Source organism: Meriones unguiculatus, chromosome 10 (assembly GCF_030254825.1).
Source record: "Meriones unguiculatus strain TT.TT164.6M chromosome 10, Bangor_MerUng_6.1, whole genome shotgun sequence".
NCBI lineage: Eukaryota > Metazoa > Chordata > Mammalia > Rodentia > Muridae > Meriones > Meriones unguiculatus.
Window position 1 is genome coordinate 5,289,728 of NC_083358.1, and position 16,421 is coordinate 5,306,148.

The 16,421-nt window shown below is 56.7% G+C and overlaps 1 protein-coding gene across 3 annotated transcripts; it reads right to left on the reverse strand.

The window, feature by feature from the left end:
* Positions 1-747: 747 nt before the first annotated feature.
* Cpne7 (copine 7) lies at positions 748-14,862 on the reverse strand. 3 transcript variants are annotated; one of them, XM_060391825.1, is made up of 16 exons: positions 14,533-14,862; positions 12,521-12,703; positions 12,193-12,261; positions 8,744-8,818; positions 8,487-8,561; positions 7,609-7,692; positions 6,947-7,036; positions 6,594-6,692; positions 5,908-5,994; positions 5,606-5,665; positions 4,702-4,835; positions 4,463-4,517; positions 3,957-4,008; positions 3,756-3,889; positions 1,986-2,222; positions 748-1,376 (listed from the first exon to the last, which is right to left on the reverse strand). In XM_060391825.1, exons 1-16 carry the CDS (start codon positions 14,698-14,700, stop codon positions 1,239-1,241), a joined length of 1,740 nt encoding a protein of 579 aa, XP_060247808.1. In that variant the 5' UTR covers positions 14,701-14,862; the 3' UTR covers positions 748-1,238. The 3 variants fall into 3 exon arrangements, with proteins under 3 accessions (XP_060247808.1, XP_021486912.1, XP_060247809.1); XM_021631237.2 differs by lacking the exon at positions 12,193-12,261 and having other exon boundaries at positions 14,533-14,859; XM_060391826.1 differs by lacking the exons at positions 12,193-12,261; positions 12,521-12,703 and having other exon boundaries at positions 14,533-14,859.
* Between the last annotated feature and the right edge of the window lie 1,559 nt (positions 14,863-16,421).

A 16,421-nucleotide genomic window follows, 5' to 3' on the forward strand; every position in this document is an offset into this window, starting at 1 on the left:
CTGAAAGGGACAGCTCGTGGAAGGACTGTCCCTTCCTCGCCCCTCCCGGCAGCAGCTACCCCAAGCCCTCCACACTGACTCTCCTGCACGCAAAAACCCTTCTTCCACGCGCTGCAACCTGCTGCTGCCGCTGGAATCCCAGGCCCCTTGGCTTCACCAGAGAAGAACCCAGGCCAGACATCCCGGAACTCTCGGGCTCCTGTACTGTGGGGACTGGGTCAGACCCAATAAAGCCTCCCTCCCATCCTGCTGGGGTTCTACTTCCCCAGATATCCATGGATAGTACATTTCTCTGGTGTCCTCTCTGTCCCCGAAGAGACCAACATCCGCTGGCCCTTCCGGAATTGTAGCCAGGTTACCATGGTGATGCCTATTATCTGGGCTTAACAGGAGATGAATCAGGAGCTAAAAATAGCCCCAGAGTGGATAGATAGATTGATAGATGGGGTGGGTCTGATTCAGGGTTGGGACAATTTGTTTTTCTCAGACAAGATAATTGAGAGGAAATCTCAATTAGAAATCCACCCCCACTCAGACAGGTGGAAGCTGCCTTCAGCCGACAGCTTGTTTCAGGCACATGGTGAGTCCCGAATGCAAGCCACAGTCCCTCAGAGCTGCTCTTCCCTCCTGGCAGCTAAGGGGACCCCCTAAGGACCAGGTCCACAAGCCTTACTGCTGTGTGTGACCTGGCGAGCCTGGCTCTAGGAACAGTCACACCAGATGCCCTGAAGCAAGAAGGCACAAGGCTCTGAGGATGTGGGGATACTTTATTATACCCAATGCCACCTCCCACAGACCCCAAAGGCCACACACAGGGTCTCAGATATGGCACAGGTTGGAGTGACACCAGACAGGAAAGAGAAACCTCTGGGGACAAAGTGCCTAATCCTGGGTGTCCTCAAGGGTTGGGGTGCTGCCCCTCCCCCACAGGAGCCAAGGACAAAATTCTCTGGTTCCACCACCACCCTTCAATAGCTGGGCTGCCAGCATCCCTCCAGGTCTCTCAGCAAACCTGCTCTGTGCCCGTTGGGTGCCAGGAGGCCCAGGCACGGGGGAGCTGCTGATTTCTGTCTCTCCACAAGGCCTGGATTTCTTGATGATGGGGAGCAGGCCGCTGATCCAGGCCAGGAGATCACAGGAGCAGGGCTGGGGCCTGGGCTGGGTCAGAAGCTTCGGCGGGATCTCTGGGGCTCGGGAGACGTTGTAGGTGGGCATGCTGCTCAGAGCCCTTCGCCCGCTCATGGTGCTGAGCTGGGACCAGCCTCTCCAGGCTGCCCGCCCAGGCTCCGAGGAGGCAGGTCCTTGTGGCTGTAGTACTCAACCACCTGCTTTGGCACCTCGGCCAACACGCACTTGGCGAGCGCAGCAGGGGACGCCTGGGTTCAGAGACAGTGTGGTTATATCCGAGGGCCTTCCGCATCCTTATCTCTCAGGGTCACAGACACAGTACCCAAATCTACTTAAGGGACATGTGACGTGGCGGTCAGCTGAGCTTCTATGGACACAGCCTGAAAAAGCAACCATGGAGCCCCTAGACTGTCCTAGCAATAGCTGATAGCTGTGCCAGGGTCTCCACCCAGCCCTTTCATCTCTCCCAGCACAGCAGGAAATGATGCACGCACGAGCTGCAGGTGAAGTGGGGCCACCAAGCCCAGGTATCCATCCTCATGCTCCCGCATGAAAAGTTGCAGTGTGCGTGTGTGAGAGAATCCATGTGATTTGTTTACTGTGAGGTGGGTGTGGGGGGCAGTGTGCCAGGTCCACAGGATCCCCCACTGCTCTCTCCGCATCATATATTTTAGGGTCAGGAGCTCACTGCTCAAGCACTGAGGGTGGAGACTGTCGGGGAGCCATCCCCCGGAGGCTGCTTTTTGAGGACACAGACAGGGCGGGGCCGTGCCCTGGCAGGGAAGTCATGTCTGCCTAAACAGTGGGTACCACCCAGGGGCCCGCCTCTTGGTGTGGTCCCTCTTCCGGCCACTTACGTTCTTGAGCTCCCGGAAGGGCACAAACTGGACAATGTCCCGAAGCGCAGGCTCGCCCCGAGGGGAGCGCAGGACCCCGTCATCCCCATCCAGGATTTGCATGTCCGTGAAGTCGGCATTGCCTACCCCAACGATGATGACCGACATGGGCAGGTGGGAGGCCCGAACAATGGCCTCTCGGGTGTCCGCCATGTCCGTTACCACACCGTCGGTGAGGATGAGCAGGATGTAGTATTGCTGGAGGCATAGGGAAGAACTGGGGGTGCTGGTCCCTGGGTTCCCTCAAAGCCCGCTTGTATGTGTGTACACACACACACACACACACACACACACACACACGCCACATCTAGCTCCAGTCTCTACCTAAAAGGGCCCCGTCAGTGTGTAGCTCTGCAGGGCCCATCCATGCTTTGCTAAAACTGTTAAGTTAGGGTTGTCCACCATGCAGAGCAAAGTTCAGTGCTCTGCCCATCAGAGGGGCACTGCAGAATCCACTTTATAGACAAGGCCGCCCAGGCAGAGCTTGAACCCAGGTCTGACACCAGAGGAGGAGGAGGAGTCCTGGATGGAGAGGGCCCCGACACCCTGACACCAGGGTGTCTGGGTCCTTCAAGAGAGGGACCTGTTTAAATAGAAGTTCATGCTCATTGTCAAGAACACAAAATCCAGCCAGGTGCGGTGGCATGTGTTTAATCCCAGTGCTAGGCCTCAGGGGCAAGCTGATCCCCGAGTTCCAAGCCAGCCAGGAACACACATAGACAAAACAGATCTGGAGAGATGGCTCAGTGGCTAAGAGCACCGACGGCTCCTACAGAGAACCTGGGTTTGATTCCCAGCACCCACGTGGTGGCTCACAACCACTCGTGACTCCAGTTCCGGAAGATCCAGCGCCCTCTTTCAGCCTGCGTGGGCACTTCGCACACACGGTGCACAGACACACATGCAGGCAAGACACTCACACACATACAGTGAACGTGACAAAAATGTTTTAAGCTTGGACAACTGGGTTGAAGAGAGGGTTCAGCAGTTAAGCCAGCAAAAGCTGGCCTCCATGCCCCAGCAGCGGGTAAAAGTGAATTCTGTGAAAGGAATGCTCACTCTGTGGTCATGACAGGGTGAGCTCGGTGCCTGTAAGAGGCTGTCCTTGATGTCTGAGGATCAGTGTGCTGGGAAAGAATTCACAGGGCGTCAGCCGGCAGCGGTGGGGGCAGGGGCGGGAGAGGGGGGCAAACTGGCAGATGCTGTGACCAAGCGGAGGGCCAGAGTCGTGCACTAGCCTGGTCATTTGTAAATTAGATTTTTTTTTTTTTTCCAAAATGAGAAATTAAAAGAAAGCAGCAGGCCAGCTGCGTCTCAGCAACACGCCCAGGGCTGCAGAGAGCAGAGTGCAAGCCTAAGAAGTGCTCCAAAGGCACACCGAGGATGCCTCAAAGGAAACACCTGCGGGCTGGTGCGGAGGGACAGGAGGCAGGGAAACTGAGGGAAGCCCGAATCTGTCCTGGATAGCCAAGGGCTGACTGAAGTGATTAATTCAGTCCTCTGCCCACAATTAAAACAAACAAACAAACAAACAAGCAAGCAAACCTGACTGCCTGGGGCTTTGGGGGAGCCACAGCTGACAAGCTGAGCCCTTCCCTCCCCCACCCCGTACCACCTGGCCACCTTTGCGCTGCCAGATCACGGCTTCCCTGGCTTTTGGCCACTACTACACACACGCAGTTCAGTGGTGCCATAGCTGGATGCATGAAGTCCCTGTCCCCGGTCACCTACAGAAGCCTCTCCTGAGTGCTCCTCGGCTGCTGCCATGCGGGCCACCTTGGAGATGATGGGCGCCACATTGGTGGGGCCGTAGAGCTGGACCTTGGGCAGGCAGTTCTGGTAGGCCTCCACCACGCCCTGGATTCCTGGAGGGGACAGTGGGGTGAGCGTGGCCCCGGGTACCCCTGGGCCAGACCCACCTCTGGCTCCTACCTTCACACTCATCATCCTCAGGGTTGAAATTGATGGCAAAGTCATGGGACACCTGGGTAGGGACAAGAGTCAGCCAGGACCTTCCCAGGACCAACTTGCTTCCCACTTACTGGGAGAACTTGGTTTATAACTTCTGGGCTGCCCCATGTGGGAAGACAGAGAAGGAGCCAAGAAGGAGACTAATGCTGGGCTATTACTTCAGCACCTGAACACACCACTAACTGCTGCTTCCAAGATACATTAACCAATAAAGCCCCTCTCCCGCCACCATGTTTGCAAACATAAGCAACTGAATCATCACTGAATCGTCATGCCTATAACTCCGTCCTCTAGGAGGCTAACAGTTATCCTCTGGCCTATAGGCCAGGATCTACCCTCCCTCCAGGCCCTCTCCCAAACGGGAATAGTGGCCACTATGCTTCTTGTACTCAAGATGCTTCTTCCCCAGGGAGGTGAGGCCTAGGCAGATAGGTGGCTATAGGGGCTCCAGCCCAGGGCCCTCCTACCTCGTATTTGGGAGGGATCCGGGCTCCAAATCCCAAAGCGGAAAATCGCTTGTCACTGAAAAAGAGGCAAAACTGATGGCTTGAGGAACCTGGCCCCCACGGGCATAATGTCTACCCCTGAGGGACTCCCACTCCTGCTTGAAACCACCTCTCCATCGGCACACCCTGTGACAGTCATGATACCACTTCAGAGGCGCCCCCAAGCCCAGCGTGGCCCAGAGAGACGGGTGGGGCCACACCTGTCGTAATCCTGGCAGACCTCGCCCACCGCCACCAGTGCCCTCAGGTACTCGTTGGGCTGGTAAGGGTTGATGTGGTGGAGGGAGCAGCTGTTCCTCGGGTCACCGTTGGAGGCTGTGAAGTCGATGGCTACCTACAACATCCCAGATAACTAACTTCACACACACACACACACACACACACACACACACGCGTGCGCACGCGCGCACACGCGCATGCGCACACACTGGACAGGCAAACGGCACCCAAGCCCAGCCTGATGTCAAGGGCCTTGCATCTCGGCTTCCCCAGCTTCTAAGCAAGCTTACCTGTTCACTGGAGCTAGTCACTATTCCCTAGGAGGTGAGGAGGCTATCCAGACGCTGAAAACCCTAAGTCTCACTCTTGGAACCCCAGGGTGACTAACCCTGTCCTCTGGGAGAAACTTGGAGCTAAACTCCCCTTAGAGGGACAAGGCCCATGGAAACACTTGCTCTTCACTGCTATGCTCCCCTCTCTGCCTGGTCCCCTCTCTACCTCCCACCTCATCATCCTCAAGGCCACCCTGGACCAGCCTAGCCAGCCTACTGCTGTCTGTGGTCTGCCCAAGGCTAAGCCAGCGGGACCTTGCAGTGCTCACCCCTGTCTTCCTCTTTAGTGTCTTTGTTTTCCCCCGTCCCTATAATTCTGCGGAAGGTAAGCCCTGGATGCAGATGTGGGAGGGTGGCCCTGAGCTGGTCCTGCACTCCTGCATCCTATCCTTCATCGGCATTAAAGAGGAAGGCGCAGGGAAATGTAGATTTAAAAAACCCAAAGAGCACGGAGGAACCTGCCGCTCTCTGTACACAGCTGGGGCTCAGGGGTTCGATGGAGGCCCTGCCCAGTTGGCTGGGGCAGCATGGATGGCAGGACCCAAAGACTCACCGTGCAGTGGATCTGGCAGCCACCCATGATGTAGTCCAGGAAGGAGTGGACCCTGTGGAGCTTCCAGGCAACGCCATTGGCAGAGCCACTCATGACCCCTCTCCCCGCCCAACTCTACCCAGGAAAGCAGGCCTGTGTCAGTGGGGGAGGACCCTCCTAGCCACTGTTGTCTGTGGGGCATCTTCCCCATCCCTCCTCCCTTGGCCTTCCCAGTTATTTCAAGATCCCACAGTGAAGCCCACCAAGAGGCTAATCTCACTGACCCATCTGCCCAAGGGGGTGCGGGCAGGACAGAGGCTCACCTTCAGGTCTGCCAGGATCACCACTCCAGAATTCTTGTAATTGCGCTTCTTCTGTTTGTACTTGGCATTCACACAGTCCCACTGGGCCTGGGACAGGGACAGGGAAGGGCAGAAACTCCACCCAGAGCGGCAGTATTCAGGCCCCTCCCACAGGGGGGCCAGGAGCCCATGGAAGCCCCAAACCTGCTGGTGACCTCACACTGCACAAGACTGTCTCCAGCTGTGAGTACAAGGCCCATGCCACCCACGGGGGTCAGGATGGCCTCTGTGGGGACATACCCATTTCACAGGGTAGAGAAGAGCCATGCAGGTAAGAACATGAGCAAGGTAGGGGCCCAGGTTAGACCCTGCGCACACGGCAGCCACGGCAGCTTCGGCACCACGGTAGGTTAGCCGTACCATGAGGCTGTAGCTCTTCCTGGAGGAACCCAGGGCAGCCCTCCCAGCATACCCACCCAGGTCCAGGGGCTTCGGCAGGTCCCAGGAAGGGTGCCCCTCCCACCTGGACAGAGAAGTACGGGCTTGCTCACACGGTCACTTGCTTGCAGGCCCCTGTGCTGGCCACGTGGGTGTCACTGCTCTTTGTCACCACCATGTCTTCTCTGGGGCGGGGTAGAATGACTAGCCTCCCAGAGACCCGCTAGAACAAGTCAAAACCTGTGGCCCGAGACGGGCCAGCAGCTCACCTGCTCCTCCTCAAAGGCCTTCTGCATCTCTGCAAAGGTGGTGGTGAACTCGCCGATGAAGTCATGCTTTCCTCTGGAGTCATAGTCCCAGACCAGGCACTGGGGAGCCCAGGCCTCTCAGTGGGCTGTTCCTCAGAGGACAGCCCTGCCAGCCCTGGACAGGCTATCATTCCTCGCCTCCCTCCTTGGTCTCCCTCAGCCACAAACCTTAACTCTCCAAAGCCTCAGTGGGTCTGGAGGAACCGAACACTTCCCATGGTCCCTGGCCCTGCCCCTATGGCCATGTCCCTATTCCCCACCCATTCTAACCCTGACCCCACTATTTCCACTCCTGCCCGCTACCTCATCCCCACCTTCAGAGGGCGTGTCTCTTCGCAGCTGCAGAGTGAATTCAGTGACACCTTGAAGGGTTCCCACACTGGATTAAGGTTATTCTTCACTACCTGTGGGCCAGAAAATACTGACTGGGGTGGGAACCCAAATGGATCTAGGGACCAGGGAGGGCTGGAGTCCTTAGCCAGGGTACAGGGCCAGCAGAGTCCTGAGCTAAGCAGCTGTGAGGGACACTTGGGGTGGAGACGATGGGTATCAGGAGACTGGGCTTGCCTTGGGCTCCAAACAGAGCTGGTGTAGCCCAGACCTTTCTGCTCTCCACTCCTTCCACCACCACCCCACCCCCGACCCTACTAGCTTCTGCCTCACTCCAGCCACCTGGGCTGTTTTCTCCCTAAATAGATCCTTCTCGCTCAATTTAATCTGTCTCAAAAGGAAGCTCTCTCCCTGCTGCAGCTAAAATCCTGTTTCCCTGCAGGAGGAAGCAGGTAACCCTAAAAATAGGACCGGCGACAACAAAGCTGCCACGCTAAATCTGGGCAGACAGAGAGCCAAGTCCACGCAGCCGTTCCATCCATCGAAAGAGAGTCCAGACTCGGAGGTAAAGACCCCACAGCCACCATCTGGGAGGGTGCTGGGCCCACTTCCTGAAGCCCCTCTGTCATCGGGCACCGACCCTCACCTCGGTCCTGTACACCAGCTGCTCACTGCTGTCGTCATTGATCCGATACAGCTCTAGGAAGGGGTCCGACTTGCTGAAGAGGTCCTGGGGCAGCAGAGGGTATGCTGGCCAAGGGGCTAGCCAGCTTTGGACTCGAGGACAGCGCCCTCCCTTCTGCGATGCTGGATGCTGGCTTCATCCCTTATAGGTTAGTGTTCGCCCCCTCCCCACAGCCTCAATTTCCCCAGGCATACAATAAGTTGCAAACATTCCCTGAAAGCCCACAGTGACAAAGTGTCTTTCGGAGTCTTCACTGGCTTCTGATATACCCACTGTGAACCTTGACCTCTCCCCAGGTGTGTTTCCACTGCCCCCCCCATGCTATTCCTCACTCTTGCTGCCTGCCTGGTGTCTGAACAGTTGTTCACACCCCACCCGGCCTGGCTTAAATATCTCAAAGGAGATAGCTATCCCTGGTCCGTTCCCACCCCGTGAGAAGCAGCAATGAAGCAGGCTCAGCCCCAATTTAAGGCAGTGGCCTCCCTGTCCTCCCTGGGCCGATCTCCCTGTCCTTTAACAGGAACTCTGCCGGAGGTCGTTCGATGATCGAGTGCCATGCTGAGACTCAGAACAAAAGCTTCCTACCCACAAGGCAGCGTGTACGCGTGTATAGCTAGCTGGGAGGGTGATGGCCTGACAGTGATGAGTGTAAAATGTAACAGTAACAAATAACATAGCGTCTAGGCCAAGACTGTGACAGCAGCATGCCAAGGGCTCTACATGGCCATCCTGTCACTTCTTTTTCTGAGGCTCGGAGGCCAGAGCCGAGTCGGACCTCAGTTTTCACACTGAGCCTGCAGGGGGCTCGGAGCCCAGCATGCAGCAGCTCTTAGGCTCACCTTGTCGTCCAGCTTCCTGGCCTGGAAGGAGAGCTCCACGTAGCCATTGTTCCCAGAGATGTCCTCTGCTATCACCTGAGTGTGTCACACGGGACCCGTGGGCTCCAGGCCATCAGTCTCACCCTCTTGCCTCAGCTGCCCCCGGATGGCTCAGCTACACAGCTGCAGTCCCGCTGACGCCTCCCTGCTCACCTCCTCCCTAGACCCCCCCCCCCCAAGCCATGGGAGGAAGGGGGAATCCCAGCTCTGCGCCTCACCGTGATGGTGGATTTGCCAGCGTTCCTGCCGAATCTCAACAGCAATGGGCGTGTCATTTTCTTCTGGGCCACAATCTGGAAACCAAGAAAGTCAGGCAGGGATGAAGGAGGAAGAGGGCATTGCGCAGCCCTCCAGGGCTTCCCGCACCCTGGCCTCCTGGTGGCCTTCCTGCTCTTGTCAGCACTCCAGAGCCCAGCTGTCACCTGACTTTGGGGTCTACACATCACACGCAGCTGGCACGTATGCCAGTGCATTAAGACACCAAACCTTAGTGCCAGGACCTCACCACAGCCTGGGTCTACTCATTGGTGAGAACCCTGGAAGCATGGCTGGTTGGAAAGCTCTGAGTCCCTGCTCTGGATCCCCACTGTCCTGAACAAGTCAGGTGGCCCTGGGCGGCAGAGAGGACACACTCAGCTTTCCTGAACAGGTGCCTGCTTAGAGAGGGCCGAGCAGACGTGCAATCCAATACTCAGTTCCTGGAGAACACGTCTCCCAGCCTGGGCCTCCTGTCCTCGCCTGTCCCACTGGGTCGGTAGCTCACCCGCAGAGCAGTGCACCCCTCGCTTAAGGAGGCAAATGGCTTCACATCAGCCCAGGCTGCACATGGCATAGCACCTATCCGGTAGGGAACAGAGTCTAAGGGGCCAGATCCAGGGAGGCCTCCTGGGTGCACACCCTAGTCTGAATGATAGCAGTCCTGCCTGGACCACGGAACATGTGAGCATGGATGTGAAGGTGTCTGTGACTGTATCTCGGGTACTTCTGTGCCTGTGCCCGCTTCCATAGGAACCTGGAAGGGACTGTGCCCCACTTCATCTCAGCCTTTGTTATGTAAAATGGGGATGGCAAAAAAGATCTAGAGAGAAGGAGCCCTGACCAGGCAGTGGTGGGGATGAGTCACCCACATGATGTTGGAACGGAGAATCAGACACCCAGAACATGCCATGTGGTAACTCAAGAACAGAAACAGCCAAGGGACTGGCAGGAAAGGGCAGCCTGCGGGGTGACAGAAACGGCCACCGGGGCAGGAGACAGGCACATGAAACTGTCATCTCAGAGCCTGAATTTCGTTCTTTAAAAATTATTTCTCACTGTAGCGGGCATCCCTTGGCAAGCTGAGAAGGCCACGGCACACACCCAATGCATAAGCAGAGTAACTAGTAGCGGCAAAGTGTTTGCTGCAAGGGCGACAGGAGGGATGGCAGGGGCGGTGGCTCCAGGCTGCCAGCGGAGCCCCCGAGGCGGGATAGCCCTAGGCGCTACCTCCCCTCCCACCCGGGCTGCAGGGAGAAACATGGAGACTGCCCCTGCCTTGCGTGGGATAGAACCCAGAACCTCAAACGTTAGGGGCAAACGCTGCCACTGAGCTGTGCATCAGGCTTGGGAAGACTTATGGGCTGACGTGGAAAGAATCAAGAATCATGAAGAGAAAAACAGAGTGTAGTGCGGGCAGGCGGGAGATAAGGGAGGAGAACGAGGGGAAAGACTGTTAGACAGGATCTCGCTAGGCAGCCTAGGCTCGGGTGGAATGAGTGGCAGCCCTCCTCCCTCCGCACTCTGAGGGCTGGGATTGTAGAAGGGTAGAGCCGGCTGCAGGATTTCTTTCTTTGTTTGCTTGGATTTGGTTGTGTTGAGACAGGATCTCAAGCGGCTCAAACTGGTCTCATTTGATATGTCTGATGATGGCCATGAACTTTTGACCCTCCTGCCTTCAACTCCCAAACGCTGGAATCACTGCAGGTACAGCCATACCTGGTTTGTGGGAGGGAGTGGAAGTGTCTGTGGGTGTGTGTGTCTGTGTGTGTGTGTGTGTGTCTGTGTGTGTGTGTGTCTGTGGGTGTGTGTGTCTGTGGGTGTGTGTGTCTGTGGGTGGGTGTGTGTGTCTGTGGGTGTGTCTGTGGGGGTGTGTGTCTGTCTGTCTGTGGGTGTGTGTGTCTGTGGGTGTGTGTGTCTGTGGGTGTGTGTGTCTGTGGGTGTGTGTGTCTGTGGGTGTGTGTGTCTGTGGGTGTGTGTCTGTGGGTGTGTGTGTCTGTCTGTGGGTGTGTGTGTCTGTGGGTGGGTGTGTGTGTCTGTGGGTGTGTCTGTGGGTGGGTGTGTCTGTGGGTGGGTGTGTCTGTGGGTGTGCCTGCATGTATACGCAGTTGTGCGTGCTGTGCCTGGAGGCCAGAGGGGGACATCAGGTGTCCTATGTGTCACTCTCCACCTTATTCATTTTCCCTCACTGAACCTGGAACTACACTGGTGACTAAAGAGGTCCAATAACTTTCCTGCCTTTATCCCTCAACGCTGGGGATTTGAACTCATGGCCTCATGTGTGTGCAACAAGATCTCTTAGCAGGTGAGCCATTTTCTACAGTTCTTTTTTAAGATAGTCTCATGTAATCCAGGTTGATTTTGCACTCACCATATAGATGAGGATAACCTTATTTATTTTTTATATTTATTTATCTATCTATTTATTTATTTATTTATTTTGAGACAGGATCTCTTTATGTAGCCCTGGCTGGCCTGGAACTCACTATGTAGACCTGGCTGGCTTTGAACTCACAGAGATCAGCCTGCCTCTACTTCCTGAATGCTGAGATTGATTAAAAGTGTGCACTACCATGCCTGGCCACCTTGACTTTCTGATCCTCCTACCTCTACTTCTTTTTGTTTGTATGTTTGTTTTTGTTTTGTTTTTCATGACAGGGTTTCTCTGTGTAGCCCTGGCTGTCCTGGATTTGTTTTGTAGGCCAGGCTGGCCTCCACAGGCATGAGCCACCACGCCCAGCTCCACCTAGATATTTCTAAGGAAAAACTGTTTTTTATTCACTCATGCAAGAATATGTCTCCGGAATGGGTAGAAAGACCTGGTGACAGGACTGGGCGGGGGTTTCAGGGAGACATGCTAGAATAGGCCTACTGGAAACACAGGTGCTCATAACCCAGCTCAGATATATGAAAACTGAGGCTGGCAGTGTTGGCGCACACCTGTAACTCCAGCACTTTGCAGGCAGGGCTTTGTGAGTTCAAGGCCAGCCTGATCTACAGAGTGAGTTCCAGGTCAGCCAGAGATACACAGAGAAGCTCTGTTTGGGGGAAAAAAATATTAAAACCAGTATGGTTTTATGTGCCTGTAATTTCAGTGGTTGGAAGATGGAACCAGGAGGATCAGATATTCAGTGTCATCCTTGGCCACACAGGGAGTTCAAGGGCAACTTGAGCTACAGAACATGCTGTTTTTATACACACGCATACACATTCTCTCTCTCTGGGGGCTGGAGAGGTGGCTTGAGAATGCTTGCTGCTCGTGCAAAAGGACCCAGGTTTGGCTCCTAACACCCACCTGTAACTCTGCTTCCAGAGGCCTGACCCTGGATGTCCCAGGACATTCAGGGCTACATGAGGAAACTATCTAAAACAAACAACACAGCAAGTCATAAAGAAATGTGGTGGTGCACACCTTTGATCCCAGTTCAAGGCCAGCCTGGTCTACAGAGTGAGTTCCAGGACAGACACAGTGAAACTCTGTCTGGAAAACAGAAAGAAAGAGAGAAGGAAAGAAAGAAAGAAAGAAAGAAAGAAAGAAAGAAAGAAAGAAAGAAAGAAAGAAAAGGCTTACATGTTGGTATACTCCTGTAACAGCAGGGCTCAGGAGGCTGAGGCAGGAGGATGTCAGTCTCAAAGACAGCCTGGGCTGTCTGCTTTTAAAGGGAAGCAGAGGCGGGAGGGCCAGATGCTTGCGCCCTAGAAGCCCCTCCCCCTCCTCCCCTCCGTGGAAAGTCACTCACTTGACCCAAGGTACACTCCATGGCCCCTAGGAAGTCGTCATCCTGGCAGCTCAGCCCGCTGGGTCCGTGGGTGTCATACACCTCAAACCGGAGCTTCTGCACCTCCTCAAAGTAATAGTCAATCGTGAAGACCTTGGAGAACACAGGGTGCAGGCTGCTTTTCACCACCTCAGTCCTGTCCACCTGCAACACGAGCCTCCCGTGAGACGACCCACGGGTGGGGGGCTGGGTTCTGCCATCCCCTCTCCCGATCATCTGTGCCATCCCAAGCCTGTTTTCCATCCATGGGGCCCAGCTCCCACCTTGCATACAGGGCTGCCGGCCTGGAAGGGTCACTCCACAGAGGTCACCAATGGCGCCTCTATGCCTGGCTGAAAAGCACATCTCTCCCCCAGCCGGCCACAGGCTGATGTTTCTCTGCATCTTCTCATCTCATGCCCACTACAGCCTGCCTATCCCCCACATTACAGATGGTAAAACTGAGGCCCGGCAGACCAGCACGGTGCTGCCCAAGGACCAGGTTGTCAGGAACAGAACTGGACTCTAGCCCTGGGCAGGGCAAGTCCAATGTGGAGAGTTTCCCCTAGCACTCAGCAAAGGGGTTTCCCTGCTGGAGGGGCTTGGGTTCACCAGTCTCTCCACTGAGGTCAGCTCAACCCTTAGCTGGTAGACTGTCAAGACCCCTCGCCAAGAGTCTGCACGGGCCCTTCCCAGGCAGCAATCAGACCATGCAACAAAAGCCACGGGAGGACCCAGGTCACAAGATGGTCCTTTGGTAGCAGCAGCAGCAACCCCTCCAGGCAATTCCTTCTAGGGGCTTCAACACGTGCTTTTGGGCAGGCCTTTGATCCCCTAGGGCCCTGAACCACAAGACTTCTCAGCCCCAGACACTAAGAAGGACGCTGAGCTGACACAATGCGTATGCACAGTTGGTGTTTTGTGGGGTACCAGGATGTACCAAGCGTGGGTCCCCATGCTGTGTCCTGCCCTGAACTCCCTGAATCCTCTGCACATCTTAGGCGCCCTGGCTACTCCCACCATAGCCACAGGTTCTGCCTAATACCTCTTCCTGGCTTTTCTCCCTGCTTCCTGTACATGACTGCCACAGCCAAGCAGTGGCCGGGGGCTGCTGTGTGTGTGTGGGAGGGAGGGGACTCCTCAGGGCCAAGTCTTCTACACCTGTTAAGGCTCTCAGCTAAGGTGTGCCCCTGATTCTCATTCCTGAGATGAAGCCAGGGTCCTGTGGGAGATGGCGACGGAGAAAGTGTTTTGTACAGAGCATGGGCAGTATCCTGACACTGGCCCGGAGCGTAGACCTGGGGGCTAGTGAGAGCTAGTGACGGGCAAGCCCACTTTCCTGATGATCTGGCTACCCCGGGTTTCTGGTGTCCGGTGGAAAAACCCGTGCTGGAGGCAGGCACTCAGATCTGGGTCGGCAGGGGGCATTGAGGAGTGGGGAGGGGCTTGCAGCCACACGTATGCAATTTGCGATTTCTCCTACCCACCGAGGAGGCAGGTGTTAGGCTGGGGAGACCTCTAACCAGGGCGTCTGGAATCTGAGCTATGGAGTCGCTGTCCAGCTCTGCCCAGCTCCATTCCACCCAAACAGCGAGGTCCAGCTAGCAACCCATCGCCACTGGCCACCCTGCTTCGTGGGTGAGAAGCTGATGGCTGCTGCAGCCAGTAGAGGGGAAACCCTGTGACCTTAAACAGCCCCTCTCCCTGACTCGGGCAGTGTCCCCGCTCCTGAGCCTCGCTCCCTCCTGAGCTCATGGGTCTAGCCTGGGCGCTTCACTCTAGCTCTACAAGCCCAAACTGAGACCCTCGGCTGCACTTCCACCAAGCGTTCCTCTCTGCCGCTGCTCTCTGTTGCCCTGCCCTTCCTCGAAGCAGGTTGGCACCTCTTCTTCTGCCCTGAGAGCCCCAGTTCCGGAACACCCTTGCCAGCACCCCAAATCTCAACTCGCACTTAGGTCTACGGGTGCCCAGCTCCAGGACGCTGGCCGCCCTACCTGTAGCCACTGGCCCTGTGCCTGCTGCAGCAGCACCACGCTTGGGTCGGACTTGGTCAGTGGGTCCCGGTCCAGCAGGTGCCGGCAGCTCAGCCGCAGCTCCACCTTCGAGGCACAGGGCGCAGGCACCACCCCCGGGGCCACCGCGCGCTCCGAGTCCCCGCTCATGCTTCAGGCTCCGCACTCGACCGGGTGGGCGCCGGAGAAATGGTGGCCGGGCCAGGCGTGGCCGCGCTCCCCCGCACGCCCGCCGGGCGCGGGCACACGTGTCTCGGGCGGCCGCCACAGCGTGGGGGCTGTAGGGCGGCGATGCCGCGGGGAAGGGATGGAGGGGACCGCGAAGGGGCGGGGCCGGGGTGGGGCCACGGGAGGAAAGCTCAGGGACCAAGCAGGGAGCAGATAGCCGGGAGAGCCGCCCCTCGGAGCTGGGTTTCCATCCCCTCACTGGGGCTGAGGGACAGGGTCTGGGCGGCACGCACGCTCTGGGACTGTCGTGTCTCCATAGGGTTCATTCCGTGGTGAAGGCTCCGCAGAACTCGAACCTAGGCACCGGCTTTGCATCCGAAAAGAGGCACAACCCAGCCCAGGGTCGCACCAAAGCCCTGCGCCCCTCCTGGGGCTGTCACCTGAATCAATGAGCAACTTAGTGGGAGCTCAGTTTGCTCGAGCTGGGAGCAGGAAGGGGGTGGTCCTGCTTCTCAGAATGTGTAGGCCAGGGGCAGGCAAGGAGAGCTCCTCACCAGTCTTTGGTCTCCAGCTGGGGGCCAGAGAGGCGCTAGGAGTGCCCTCCCCCAGCCATTCTTACCTAGCTCATGCACAGCCATCCCCGGGGTGGGGGTGGGGGGTAAGGGACGCTTCCTTACCCCTCCCTCTTGTACCCTCCCTCTCCTCCCCAGAGAAAGGCACTGGGAAGAGGAGGTGTTGGCTAGCTCAGAAATGACTTCCTAGCCCATTCTCTTTGCCAATTTCTGCCTAAATATAGGGCAGAGACCTGACCAAAAGCCGTGAGGATAGGAGGGTAGGGGGGACCGTGAGACGCGGGCTGGGCACTGAGACAGAGAAAGCAGGAGATCTGGAGTGCAGGGCGGAGTGGGTGTGTGTGTGGGGGGGGTGCTCAGTGTCAACAAACAGGACTCCAGGAGATCCTGGGGTCAAAAGGGAGTCAACACCAAGGCAGGGATACACAGGGTGAGAGGTGGGTGTGGGAGGTAGCTCCAGCGGAACCGTTAGCATTTGGGGCTCCCGCACCTAACCTCAGTTTACTGAGGCTCACCTATTACCTGTTCCCCAGCTGCTCTGTGCCACCCTTCTCCAGAGCTGGCTCCAGTCAGGCGCTTCCCTCTGTGGAGCCCAGCCTGGGTAGCTCCCAGCCTCTCAGCCCTACAGCTTCCGGCGTTGGCAGACCCACCTTTAGCCCAATTGGTTGTGAGATTGGAGTTGTGGCTTTCTGTTTACAGGCACCTGTGGTCCTCCCAGAGCCTGGTTCCCTGTGGTTCCTCCGTTCTGGGTCAGACCCTCAACTTCTTGGCCTCTCAGCCCTTAAAATGAGCAAAAAGAATGAAAAATCCAAGGGGCCAGGCCCAAAGCAGAGACTCAGCCCCCTCACAGGACCAGCAGGACGTCTGCTCTCCCCAACAGGATTTCAGGGTCACGTCCCTTGGGCCACTCCTGGTCCCAGCCAGACTTGTGGCCTTGACATCACTGAGTGGCCAGCCCGTTGTTCAGGAGGCTGCTCAGTGTCACTATGGACACAATGCTGGGCTGCACTAACCTGGCCATGTCCAATTGTCCCACTTTAGAGAGACACCAGAGAGGTTAGCATGGGCTGATGAGGTGGCTCAGTGCATGCCAAGGGGCTTTCTGCCAAGCCAGACAACCTCCTACAATCC